Source organism: Oncorhynchus tshawytscha, linkage group LG22, assembly GCF_018296145.1.
Source record: "Oncorhynchus tshawytscha isolate Ot180627B linkage group LG22, Otsh_v2.0, whole genome shotgun sequence".
NCBI lineage: Eukaryota > Metazoa > Chordata > Actinopteri > Salmoniformes > Salmonidae > Oncorhynchus > Oncorhynchus tshawytscha.
Genome location: NC_056450.1, coordinates 385,871 through 399,857, shown reverse-complemented (window position 1 = coordinate 399,857; position 13,987 = coordinate 385,871). Strand labels below are relative to the sequence as shown.

Genomic DNA, 13,987 nt, shown 5'->3' with positions numbered 1-13,987 from the left:
AGAACTTGTCCCGATTGGTATTTTTAAATCACTGATGAATGATTTTGAGACTGATTCCCTGACCTGTCAATGTTTTTAATTTGCTGTTTTTGATTTTTTTATACTCTTGTGAATTCAATGGTTTTTACTAGATTACTTGTAGAAATTTTAATTTATTTAACCTTTATTATCTCAATGCAACAGGCATCACTACAGTCCCTGGTTTGAATCCAGGCTGTTTCACATCCGGCCGTGATTGGGAGTCCCATAGAGCGGTGCACAATTGGCCCAGTGTCGTACGGGTTTGGCAGAGGGTAGGCCGTCATTGTAAATAAGAATTTGTTCATAACTGATTTCCCTAGTTAAATAAAGGTTACACACACCACACTGACCAAAAAGTTATTTTGTTTGTGTTTAGGTATGTCCCCATTACCAGCAAAACATAATCAAACCCTATTTCTTTCACTTACTTGCTGTGCTGTTTCATTGTTCATTCTCAACCAGGATTTCATCATACATGTCAAGTAGTGAAGTTTCAGCTCTGTCTGTGGCCTCTCTTCCTCGGTGCTCACTGCCACCGTGTCCGTTTCCATCTTGTCCAGCTGTCTATGTAACACTTCACGTTAAACCCTGTTTCTTGTCCGCATCGAATTAGCGGTCCTTGTACCAAGCATTGAGCATGGTGGCGACAGTAAAGAGGCTCAGAACACCACTGAATCCCTTGTTCACAGCCTCGGATACTTTTGTAGGTTTTACCCCCACGGCCCATGGGCAGTTTTGTTGAGCAGGCGTTACAATGCCATGACAGAGGGTACCACGTCTGCTGCAGACGCAGTTGATGAGCTTTTTTCTCCAGTCAGTTGTTCAAATGGCGCTAGAAGTGTGTTCATGTTTCAAACTTGTTCTCAAATGCCATTGAAATGGCAGCAGCGGTATGAGAACCAGCACATTCTTGAGCAATACAATCTTCCTCAGTACGAAATCCTTGTCGACCCACTGTGCTGTCACTCAGCATGCTGATGGGGCTGACATCGCTGGTCCAAATGTCATCGTGACGCCCATAGCAAGTAGCATAATGAATTCCATTATCATGGCGTTAATGGATTTGAACTTTGAGTTTTCTCGCTCAACTCTTTCGAATGACTGCTCAACTTGAACTTGTTTAGTTGTTGGAAGTGTGAGCTTAGTATTTCTGCTTTTGTTCTGTGTAGCACTATTTTTCATGGCGTCATTACGTCATCTACTTACATTATATACGTACGCACGTCAGCTTTGGCATCGGTTTTGCACATGGGCGTTAAACTAGACATTAGGCCAATGTGTTGGATTTTTTGCTAATATCGGCCGATTCCGATATGCTCACCGATATTTCGTGCATCCCTAGTTTGAATTGTTCCCTGGCATTTAATGGATGCCTTTGTGTCACTGATAGGCCAGGGGTATAATTTAGTCTCTGATTTGAAAAGGCAAGGTGGACAACTAGTGTACACTTTGGCCATCACTACCAGGGAAATTAAATGCTTTAAATGCAGACTTGAATTTGTATAAACCTGTGCTTTATCTTTTTAAAGGTAATGTCTTGTTTCAGGTCTAATCTATGTTGGCTTTATGGTTTTGTTGTACTCACTAAACCTAAAGAATATTGTCTCAAATAAAATAAGCTAAATGTCCATTTTTGCGGTCAACACAGAAGAAACAATTGAGCAGACAAATAGTTCCACAGACACGGCTCAATCAGGTCTTGCACGCACAGTCAACAGGCCCCCCAGGGAGCGGCCCAAAATCTCATGGGTATCAGCTTGGTGTAATCTACATTGAGCCAATTAGGAACTCCGTGGGGCTTCCTAACCCCTACGCGTCCCCAAGGACAGGACAGATGGCGCCCCACGTCGCCCCCGGCTAATCATTATCGCCAGCTGGGGCCCGGCACGTGCTGGAGAGCGACCCCCGTGAGACCCCTCATTATAGGGGAAGAGGGGCATAATGACAGGCACGCGTGTAAAAAGAGGAGGAGGAAAGGGGTTAAATGTCACGGTCCATTAACTCTGTAACAGCTGTGTTAGTGTCACTGTCAGGCTGTAGTGCGGGGTGGTGCGGAGGGGTGGGGGGCTATTACTCTATTCCTCACAGCAACAGATGCCCCCCACACCCCAGAAGGACACTAGATTAACTCAATTATTATTCCCACTGGGTGTAATGTCTTTGTGTAGATTTAAAACGGCAAATGTTTAATTGAGCCGTCATTTCAGAGTCAACTATAGTACCATACATCTGTCACAGTATTACTCCCCCTCTCTCCTCCCACTATAATAATGTTATTGGCCTAGCATAGCTACTGTGGACTGTTTTAGCAGGTATTTCTGTGAAGACAGGAGTGATATGGTTCATTGGCTCCTACCATTATGACAACTTCCTCTCAGCTGTCAAGGAATGAGATCACAATAAGATCCGGACGGGTGATGTTTTGACTGTGCAAAAATGGGGAGATGTTACCAAAAAAAAGTGGAGTCACAATTTTAGCTGCATTTATTCTTTTCACAATGTCCATGGCAAGGGATTGATTTGGGTTTAAAGATAACTGTACCGTGTAGGCAATTCAATGAAAAAATATGCTTTCGATCAAGTATTTGAAATCTCTGCATTTTAACTCTGTCAAAATGGAGCCCTTTACATTTAAGATGGACAGGCAACCCTTATCATTTTCCTCATGTTATATGTTTTGGCTGGTGGGATATGAACTAACCATTTTCTATTCTTTATGATCCAATCAGGGTTCTCTGTTATTGGAGGAGTCAGCCGACAGCCCCGCCCCCAGCCCACAGAACAGCACCACCGAAGCGTTGCCCTTCCCTCCTCCCCTGCCCCCACTCCCCATCAGCAATCCCACCCCGGCACCCCCTCCTCCCCCGCCATTGCCCTCAGAAATGCCCACCTTCCAGTACAGCCCTTCCTCAAGCACCAAACAGCGACGCCCCTCTTCAGGAAGTGAGTCATCACTCCTGCTATCTTTCAATTTTTCTTTCCTCGCTTTCACTTTCTCTCTATTTTTCACTACCCCTTCCTTTCTTTCTGGCATTGTGCTTCTTCTCTCCTCTTGTAACTGCAGTCCATTCTGAACATGTTCTTTTTCATGTTACATTTACTAGTTTCACAGATGGCAAAACCAGTGTGAATAGACTCCTTCTCCACTACCCCTGATGGTGCACTAATTCCTGGAAAGCTGAGTTGCGGCAGGCGCAAAACTGGAACAATGTTATCTCATTCTGTAGCCCGAGAGATGAGTCTGGCTTTACCGTCCCAGATAACTGATTACAAATGTATGCCCTCGCTCAGGGCTATCATTACCTTGAGAACTGGTTTAGTGTTCAGCAATTTCCCTAATTTCCCCCTCTCTTTCTCTTGACTGACTGGCACTACCTGACATGGTTGCTCTTTGCCCTGTCTGCTCCTCTGTTATAGTTACAAAAATCGCGGTTACTGTCTATGGTTGGGGGAAATGTGATTTTAGCAATATGTTCAATTGTTCCATTCCAGAGCATTGGGGCGTTGCGTCAGCACTATGATGTCAGCCACTCTATAGTCAACCATAGAGATAAAACGTTCTCATATTTGATTTGTCCTGTTGAATTTGACACTCATCTGTCTTCAATTACGGTCGTCTACTAACAAGCTCCCTTTTTCCTCCTTCAATTGTGTCAATGGTCCTATCCCTCTCTCCTCTCCTGCCCTCCGGAACAACTGCTGTCTGTCCCCTTCTCTCTCCTCCTCTTCTCTCTCTCTCCACTGCTGCCTATCTCAAGGTGTGGAGTTTCTGTCCCCCTCTCCTCAGCCTGAAGGCGGCCCACTTAGGGTGATAAAGAGTAAGTACAAGTGGCTTCAATTCAACTTTATTTATCCCCTCATGGGCAATTAAGGTGCGTCTCAAATCAACATCCTTGTCGTCCCTCTGGGCAGAAGACTTCTCTTTTAACCCATACAAACCATTTCCTTTATTTTCTTCCTCTCCTTTCTTTTACATCCACCTGCCTTGGTCTCACCGTCTGCCTGCTGGAGACTGTTTGTCATTGGTGACACAGTCGATTAGGCAGAAAACTACAAAACAAATAAGTGGTCAGAGGCTGTACCCTGGTTGGTTGATGCATGTAATAAATGGGCAATACGTGGGTTATAAAGAGGTAATAAGAGTGAATTAAAGCTGTAAATATAGATGGGTGTGGAACAAAGAGATCAGAGAACTTATTCAAATTAGGTGTGTGCAAAGTTTAGAGCGTCACAGAAAGACATACAATACAGAGCAGACATGATTCTGGTCAATAACATGGCAGAGAAGCATTGAACATACCCTTTCTGCACAACACATTTCTATCTGAATCTTCCGAAGTAGTCCCAATAAGCCCAGCAACACACGTTTCCTCCTGACGAGAGGGAGTTAAAGGGGAATCTCACCCTGGGGAATCTGGACTTGTGGTCATCATGTCTGAGGCATTTCTAGGACCGTGAGATGTTTCACACATAATTGCACAGGAGGAAGGCAGGTCAGGGCTTCCCCCGCAGAATGATGCACCCTATGACGCCTTGCGGTGTATTGATGTAGTCCAGCTCTGTGGCATTTGGCGAAGGCTGTTAAACTGTTTGTGGGTTCAGATATGGTTGTCCTTGTTCGATAGAGAGACGTCTTTCAGCGATGTTCCTATCAGCAGATTCATTGTTAAATATATGAGCAGACTTTTTTTCAGTCTCTGAAAGACTACAACTTGTGTTGGGCGGTGCTTCGTGCTCTGGCCCCTGTCCCTCTCCCAAGATGGGCTTTTTCGAAGAAGAGGCTTAACAACAATTCTTTGGGCAAAACTTAATGAACTGACCAGATGCAATGGCTTCAAGTGATTCCTCTCATCAACACGAATTCGAAGATGGAGCATCTATTAGCTACATGGTGACATTCAACCATACATGCTTCAACCTGAATGTAGCAAAGATGATTTGAAACAAAGGGTTGGATTTAGCAAACATTAGAAGCTCAGCTATGGCCGATGCCAGCATGAGGGCAGATGACATAATACGATATCTAGCTAACTTTTGTTTATCTACTGAAGCCCATATTGTGTATTGCTGGCTAACTTACTACTGTGTTATTGTGGGAGGGAAATCAAGTAATTCTTCTGTTTATTAACTTCGCTAGCTAGGTAGCTAGCTAAGTTAGCTAAACAACTACCGGTAGCCATAGGTATGACCAAAAATAATGTTTTACAATCTGCATTTTTTTTTTGTCTCTATTGTTTAACCTATTCTCTTTTTAGTCGTAGATATGGCTAGCTACTAAATAGCAAACTACAATGTTACAACCAGCCACCTAAAACTTGGTTTACTAGCAAACATTAGCACATGACTGGAATTGGCTAACTAGTTAGCCTGACACCTGCTAACTTGTCATGTGCCACACCTCGCATTTGTAACTTGTAAACAAACTTGTAACATCAACAACTGTAAATCATTTTACTATGTAACATAATTTGATGAGGGTTGACATTGGTTATGATTATGACCGTGGATGCATTTCAATTTCACAAAATGGTATGCATGACGCAAGAGGATTCCAAACAGATGTAAATTACAAGTATATCCAGCAAGCAAGCTAGCTACGTTTACTAGCAAACAGTGAGGTGAAACAATAATAGAACAATTTACTGTTGTAAATCTCTAAAACAAAAGCTGGTTTCACTATAAAAATATTTGCCTAAACCAGGGTGTATACTACATTAATTTGTTTTATTTTCAATTTTTGACTTTTTTTAAGCATTGTTAGCAAGCAGTTCACTGTAAGGTCTACACCTGTTGTATTTGGCGCATGTGACAAATCAAATGAGATTTTTTTTGTCTTGCCAACGTAGTGGTGCGCACACTAAATGATGTAGCACAGACGGGGGCCACGCACTGCAAGATTCTTCACTTGGTTGTGAGGATTGTCGATACCATGTCTTGTGTGATTAGATTTAACGTAGCTACAACAAACAGTGGTGTAAAGCAGCATCATCAAAGTTTTCAGTCACATTCACACTTGCCATACAGAATTGAAATGTCTAGCCAACATTTTGAATTGAATAACATTGCTTGTGCACTTCAGAGCTGTAATGATTTGACGCTTTGTTTAAAGGCAAGCGTATATTATACTGAACAAAAATATAAATGCAACAGTAAAATCTTTGAAATTGTTGCATGAGTTACAAGTCATATTTGGGGCGGCAGGGTGGCCTAGTGGTTAGCGTGTTGGACTAGTAACCTGAAGGTTGCAAGTTCAAACCCCTGAGCTGACAAGGTACAAATCTGTCGTTCTGCCCCTGAACAGGCAGTTAACCCACTGTTCCTAGGCCGTCATTGAAAATAAGAATTTGTTCTTAACTGACTTGCCCAGTTAAATAAAGGTTAAAAAAAAATATGAAGAAATCAGTCAATTTAAATGAATTAATTGGCCCCTAATCTATGGATTTCACATGACAGATATGCATCTGTTGGTCACATACATAAAGAAAAAGTGGGCCCCACAATGGGCCTTAGGATCTCATGGTGGTATTTCTGTGTATTCAAATTGCCATCGATAAAATGCAATTGTGTTTGTTGTCCGTAGCTTATGCCTGCCCATACCATAACCCCACCACCATTGGGGCACTCTGCTCACAATGTTGACATAAGCAAACCGCTCACCCACAAGAAGCCATACATGTGCCCTGCGATTGTGAGGCCGGTTGGACGTACTGCCAAATTCTCTAAAACGATGTTTGAGGAGGCTGCTTTTGGTAGAGAAATTAACATTCAATTCTCCAGCAACAGCTCTGGTGGACGTTCCTGCAGTCAGCATGCCAATTGCACGCTCCCTCAAAACTTGAGACAATGGTGGCAAATTCAAGTTGTATTTTATTGTATGTTATTTATCCAAAGATTTTCCATTACTGTTTTTTTAAATTGAACCTTTATTTAAACAGGGACTCACATTAAGATTAAACAGCCCTTTTACAAGAGTCCTGTATACATTACAATTAAAACAGAATAATAAAACATACACGTGTATAAAACAATTCAATTCAGCACACAATCACAAAATAAACATTTAATAAAGCAATCACATTAAACTACATAGACGTCCTCAATCAATCATTTAAACTGCCTGAGTGGCACCAGCACATCTAACTGCTGTGAACTCTGTATATTGTTCCACAAATTAGGGGCAATAAAACTAAATGCAGATTTTCCCAAATCTGTGGAGACTGAAGGGATCTCTAGTGTTATCCATTCCTGAGAACGGGTTTGGTAACTTATGATTCTTAACTTAATGAATGAAGTTACATATGCAGGGAGTTTCTGTCAGATTGCTGTGTATTGCTAACGTATTGCTGAATGGTAGACTGAGTCCAAGGTTTTAAAACAGAGGTTGTGCCGCATGCATGTAAACAATATCCACACAAATCCAATACAGGGAGAGGTGTTGTTTGAACAATCTTTCTCCTATTTTTAATACTAAGGCATGATTTATTTCGATATAAAAAAACTATCTTGGATCTTAGCTTCTTCAGATTTTCTATGTGTTACGAAGGACAACTTGTCATCAATCCAGACACCCAGGTACTTATACTGAGAAACAAGCTCCATTTGTAGCGCAATTATGCAGGTCATCAGGGTCAACATTTCATGACCTAAAGAACAGCAGGAGCTTGGTTATACTTGTATTTAACACTAATTTAAGATCAAAGTTATTTCTGAAATGAATCAGTCATGTTGAAGTTCACGAATTGCCTGCTGCACCGAGGTGGCACCGGAATACAAAACTGTGTCATCTGCATAGAGATGAATGTTACAAGTATCAACATATACAAGGTGAACAATAATGGACCCAACATAAAAAGGTGTTCCTCAGGGTTCTGAATCTAAAATTCAGATTTAACCCAGATGGCCTGAGTTCTGTCGCTAAGATAATTCTGAAACATTTTGTCAGTAATGGGGCCAGAATCTAAATACATTTCTTGGGGGAGAGAAGAGGAGACACAACCCTTCAGTGACGTAGCTGGGTTCCCAGTACATTCAGAGAGTGTATTAACAACATAATGACCAGGGTTTTAACTAGTTTTCATATTTCTGTGTGTAAAAAGAGTCTGAATGTAGCTTTGGCAAAGGCAGCATCTCTGTTGTGTATGACTTCAAATAGCTCTAATGCAAAATATGCAAACATTATTAAAGTGGCCAGTGATTTCAAGTCTATGTGCAGTTGAAGTCAGATGTTTACATACACTTAGGTTGGAGTAGTTACAACTCCTTTTTCAACCACTCCACAAATTCTTGTTAACAAACTATAGTTTTGGCAAGTCGGTTAGGACATCTACTTTGTGCATGACACAAGTAATTTTCCCAACAATTGTTTACAGACAGATTATTTAACTTATAATTCACTGTATCACAATTCCAGTGGGTCAGAAGTTTACATACACTAAGTTGACTGTGCCTTTAAACAGCTTGGAAAATTCTTGAAAATGATGTCATGGCTTTAGAAGCTTCTGATAAATTATGTAAATTAGCCTAAGTCAATTTGAGGTGTACCTGTGGATGTATTTCAAGGCCTACCTTCAAACTCAGTGCCTCTTTGCTTGACATCATGGGAAAATCAAGAAATCAGCCAAGACCTAAGAAAAAAACTTCCACAAGTCTGGTTCATCCTTCCAATTTGCAAACGCTTGAAGGTACCACGTTCATCTTTACAAACAACAGCATGCAAGTATAAACACCATGGGACCACACAGCCGTCATACCGCTCAGGAAGGAGGTGCGTTCTGTCTCCAAGAGATGAACATACTTTGGTGCGAAAAGTGCAAATCAATCCCAGAACAACCGCAAAGGACCTTGTGAAGATGCTGGAGGAAACAGGTTCAAAAGTATATATATCCACAGTAAAACGAGTCCTATATCGACATAACCTGAAAGGCCGCTCAGCAAGGAAGAAGCCACTGCTCCAAAACCGCCATAAAAAAACCCAGACTACGGTTTGCAACTGCACATGGGGACAAAGATCATACTTTTTTGAGAAATGTCCTCTGGTCTGATGAAACAAAAATAGAACTGTTTGGCCATAATGACCTTCGTTATGTTTGGGGGATAAAGGGGGATGCTTGCAAGCCGAAGAACACCATCCCAACCGTGAAGCACGGGGGTGTCAGCATCATGTTGTGGGGGTGCTTTGCTGCAGGAGGGACTGGTGCACTTCACAAAATAGATGGCATCATGAGGGAGGAAAATTATGTGGATATATTGAAGCAACATCTCAAGACATCAGTCAGGAAGTTAAAGCTTGGTCGCAAATCGGTCTTCCAAATGAACAATGACCCCAAGCATACTTCCAAGGTTATGGCAAATGGCTTAAGGACAACAAAGTCAAGGTATTGGAGTGGCCATCACAAAGCCCTGACCTCAATCCCATAGAAAATGTGTGGGCAGAACTGAAAAAGTGTGTGCGAGCAAGTAGGCCTACAAACCTGACTCAGTTACACCAGCTCTGTCAGGAGGGATGGGCCAAAATTCACCCAACTTATTGTGGGAAGCTTGTGGAAGGCGACCCTAAACGTTTGACCCAAGTTAAACAATTTAAAGGCAATGCTACCAAATACTAACTTAGTGTATGTAATCTTCTGACCCACTGGGAATGTGATGAAAGAAATAAAAGCTGAAATAAATCATTCTCTCTAATATTCTTCTGACATTTCACATTCTTAAAATAAAGTGGTGATCCTAACTGACCTAAGACAGGGAATATTTACTAGGATTTAATGTCAGGAATTGTGAAAACTAAGTTTAAATGTATTTGGCTAAGGTGTATGTGTAACGGAGGGGCAGAGGCTTGTGGAGCGATGGGGAACGATGCTTCGTGGGTGACTGTTGTTGTGTGCAGAGGGTCCCTGGTTCGCGCGAGGGGACGGTCTAAAGTTATACTGTTACATATGTAAACTTCTGACTTCAACTGTATGTAGGGCAACAGCTTCTAATGTACTAGTGATGGCTTTTTAACAGTCTGATGGCCTTGAGATAGTAACTGTTTTTCAGTCTCTCTGTCCCAGCTTTGATGCACCTGTATTGACCTTGCATTCTGGATGATAGCAGGGTGAACAGGCAGTGGCTCGGGTGGTTTGTCACAATCTTCCTCCTCTTCATCTGAAGAGGAGAGGCGAGAAGAATCAGAGGACCAAAATGCGGCGTGGTATGTGTTCATAGTGAATATTTAATTAAAGAAAGTACTGAACACTGAATACAAAAACAATAAACCATTAAAGACCGTGAAGCTACAAATGAGACCTGTGCTGACATAAGCCACTAGCATAGACAATCACCCACAAACAAACAGTGCAACCCAGGCTACCTAAGTATGATTCTCAATCAGAGACAACACCTGCCTCTGATTGAGAACCATACTAGGCCGAAACATAGAAATCCCCAAATCATAGAAAATCAAACAGACTGCCCACCCCAACTCGCGCCTTGACCATACTAAATAATGAATACAAAACAAAGGAAATAAAGGTCAGAACGTGACAGTACCCCCCCCCCAAAGTTGAGGACTCCGGCCGCAAAACCTTAACCTATAGGGAAGGGTCTGGGTGGGCGTCTGTCCGCGGCACTGGCGCGGGTCGCGGACCCCACTTCACCATCGTCTTAGTCCGCCTCATTGTCCGCCTCCGTAGCTTCCTAACCATGGCAACCCTTCTAAATGACCCTACTGGACAGAGGGGCAGCTCGGGACAGAGGGGCAGCGCCGGACAGGTGGGAGACTCCGGCAGCGCCGGGGACAGGCGGGAGACTCCGGCAGCGCCGGGGACAGAGAGACAGCCTGGTGCATGGGGCTGCCACAGGACCCACCAGGCTGGGGAGACTTCCAGGAGGCTTGGTGTTAGGAGGAGGCACCTGAAGGACCGGAGCTCTGGTGCGCAGCCTTGGCACCACTCCCCCAGGCTGGATCACTACTCTAGCCCGGACCCTCCAGAGTGCAGGCACAGGTTGAACCGGGCTGTGGGTAAGCACTGGAGATCTAGTGCCTACTACGTGCACCTCTCCCTTAGGCTCCACTCCCACATTTGCCCGGCACGAGCGGAGTGCAGGCATAGGACGCACTGCACCCTCCCAGCGCCCCGGAGACACAGTACGCAGAGCCGGCGCAGGATACCCTGGACCAAAACTGCGTACCGGCGACCAGACACGCTGAACAGGCACCATACGCCCTGGCTCGATGCCCACACTCGCATGGCACTTTCGGGGGGCTGCCCTATAGCGCACCGGGCTATGGGCACGTACTGGCGACACCGTGCGCTTAACCGCATAACACGGTGCCTGACCAGTAACGCGCTGCTTATGATAAGCACGAGGAGTGAGCTCAGGTCTGCTACCTGGCTTAGCACCACACCTCGTCTGCCCCCCCTAAAACATTTTTTGGGGCTGCCTCTCGTACCTGTCGCGCTGCCGTGCTGCCTCCTCATATCGCCGCCGCTCAGCTTTCGCTGCATCCAGCTCTGCTTTGGGGCGGCGATATTCCCCAGCCTGTGCCCAGGGTCCCTCTCCGTTCAATATCTCCTCCCATGTCCAAGAGTCCTGTGATGCTGGCCGCTGTTGTTGCTGCTGCCGCTGCTGTCGTCACTGTACTTTACCACGCCGCTTGGTCCTTGGTTGGTGGGTGATTCTGTCACGATGGCGAGAAGGATCAGAGGACTAAAATGCAGCGTGGTATGTGTTCATAGTGAATATTTAATTAAAGAAAGTACTGAACACTGAATACAAAAACAATAAACAAATAACGACCGTGAAATTATAAATGAGACCTGTGTTGACACAAGCAACTAGCATAGACAATCACCCACAAACAAACAGTGCAACCCAGGCTACCTAAGTATGATTCTCAATCAGAGACAACTAATGACACCTGCCTCTGATTGAGAACCATACTACGCCGAAACATAGAAATCCCCAAATCATAGAAAATCAAACAGAGACTGCCCCCAACTCACGCCCTGACCATACTAAATAATGAATACCAAACAAAGGAAATAAAGGTCAGAACGTGACATGGTCCTTGTTGATCTTTTTGGCCTTCCTGTAACATCGGGTGGTGTAGGTGTCCTGGAGGGCAAGTAGTTTGCCAAGTCAAATTTATTTAGCCTCCTCAAGGTTGAAGAGGCGCTTTTGCGCCTTCTTCACCACACTGTCTGTGTGGATGGACCATTTCAGTTTGCCAGTGATGTATACTCCGAGGAACTTGAAGCTTTTTCGATGTGGATAGGAGGGTGCTCCCTCTGCTGTTTCCTGAAGTCCACGATCAGCTCCTTTGTTTTGTTGATGTTTCGTGAGAGGTTATTTTCCTGGCACCACACTCCCAGGGCCCTCACCTCCTTCCTGTAGGCTGTCTCATCATTGTTGGTAATCAGGCCTACTGCTCTTGTCATCTGCAAACTTGATGATTGAGTTGGAGGCATGCATGGTCACGCAGTCATAGATGAACAGGGAGTACTGGAGGGGGCTGAGCACACACCATGGTGGGGCCCCAGTGTTGAGGATCAGTGAAGTGGAGGTATTGTTTTCTACCTTCACACCCTGGGGGCAACTCATCAGTAAGTCCAGGATCCAGTTGCAAAGGACGGAGTTCAGACCCAGGGCCTTAAGCTTAATGATGTGCTTGGAGGGTTCTAGGGTTTTGAATGCTGAGCTATTGTCAATTAACAACATTCTTACATAGGTATTCCTCTTGTCCAGATGGGAGTGTGTGATTGCATCATCTGTGGGGCGGTAAGCTAATTGAAGTGGGTCTAGGGTGTCAGGTAAGGTAGAGGTGATATGATCCTTGACTAGCCTCTCAAAGCACTTCATGATGGCGGAAGTGAGTGCTACGGGGAGATGATCGTTTAGCTCAGTTACCTTAGCTTTCTTGCGTACAGGAACAATGGTGGACATCTTGAAGCATGTGGAGACAGCATACTGGGAAAGAGAGTTTGAATATGTCCGTAAACACACCAGCCAGCTGGTCTGCGCATTCTCTGAGGACATGGCTAGGGATGCCGTCTGGGCCAGCAGCCTTGCGAGGGTTAACACGCTTAAATGTCTTACCCACGTCGGCCACGAAGAAGTAGAGCCCACAGTCTTTGGTAGCGGGCCACGTCGTGGCACTGTGTTATCCTCAAAGCGGGAGAAGAAGGTGTTTAGCTTGTCCGGAAGCAAGACGTCGGTGTCCGCGTAGTGGCTGGTTTTCCCTTTGTCTTGTAGACCCTGCCTCATACGTCTTGTCTGAGTCGTTGAATTGCGACTCCACTTTGTCCCTGTACTGATGTTTTTCCTGTATATTGCCTTACGGAGGGAATAACTACTTTTTGTATTCGGCAATATTCCCAGTCACCTTGCTATGGATAAATGCGATGGTTCGCGCTTTCAGTTTTGCATGGATGCTGCCATCTATCCACGGTTTCTGGTTAGGGTAGGTTTTAATAGTCACGGAGAGCTACCGTCCTTTAGGTTTTCACTCCAACACTAATCTAGCACAACTGATTCTAATAATTAGCTAGTTGATCAACTGAACCAGGTTATTGACAACTGGGATTGGAGAGAAAATCTACAGGAGGGTAGCTGTCCTTGGTCTTATGGTCTTATCCTGAGCCACACTGGCTGCATTTACACAGGCAGCCCAATTCTGATATTTTTTTCAACTAATTGGTCTTAATCACATCAGATCTTTTTCAGAACTGATATTATTAGTCAAAAGACCAATTAGTGAAAAAAAAGGTCAGAATGTGGCTGCCTGTGTAAATGCAAACATAGTCCTTTATCTGGCTTCAGTACATTGGCAATTGTGTTTGGCATGGCGGGCCGAGGAAGTGGAGACTCTTTATTCTTATGGCAATGGGCTTGTCCTGTCTGTGGTGAACGGCCAACTGGATAAGACTGTCGAAAGTGGTTTTGAGCTTCTTAACCACCAACTGTTTGGTGCTCTAGTAGAACATTT

At 44.2% G+C, this 13,987-nt stretch overlaps 1 protein-coding gene across 1 annotated transcript in view; it reads left to right on the top strand.

Annotated features, from left to right (window-relative positions):
• LOC112221569 (espin) overlaps positions 1-13,987 on the top strand; it is a 137,302-nt gene that overhangs the window by 57,785 nt on the left and 65,530 nt on the right. Inside the window, 2 exon segments of the mRNA XM_042304359.1 lie at positions 2,751-2,964; positions 3,606-3,839. Of these exon segments, the coding sequence (XP_042160293.1) occupies positions 2,751-2,964; positions 3,606-3,839 (448 nt within the window).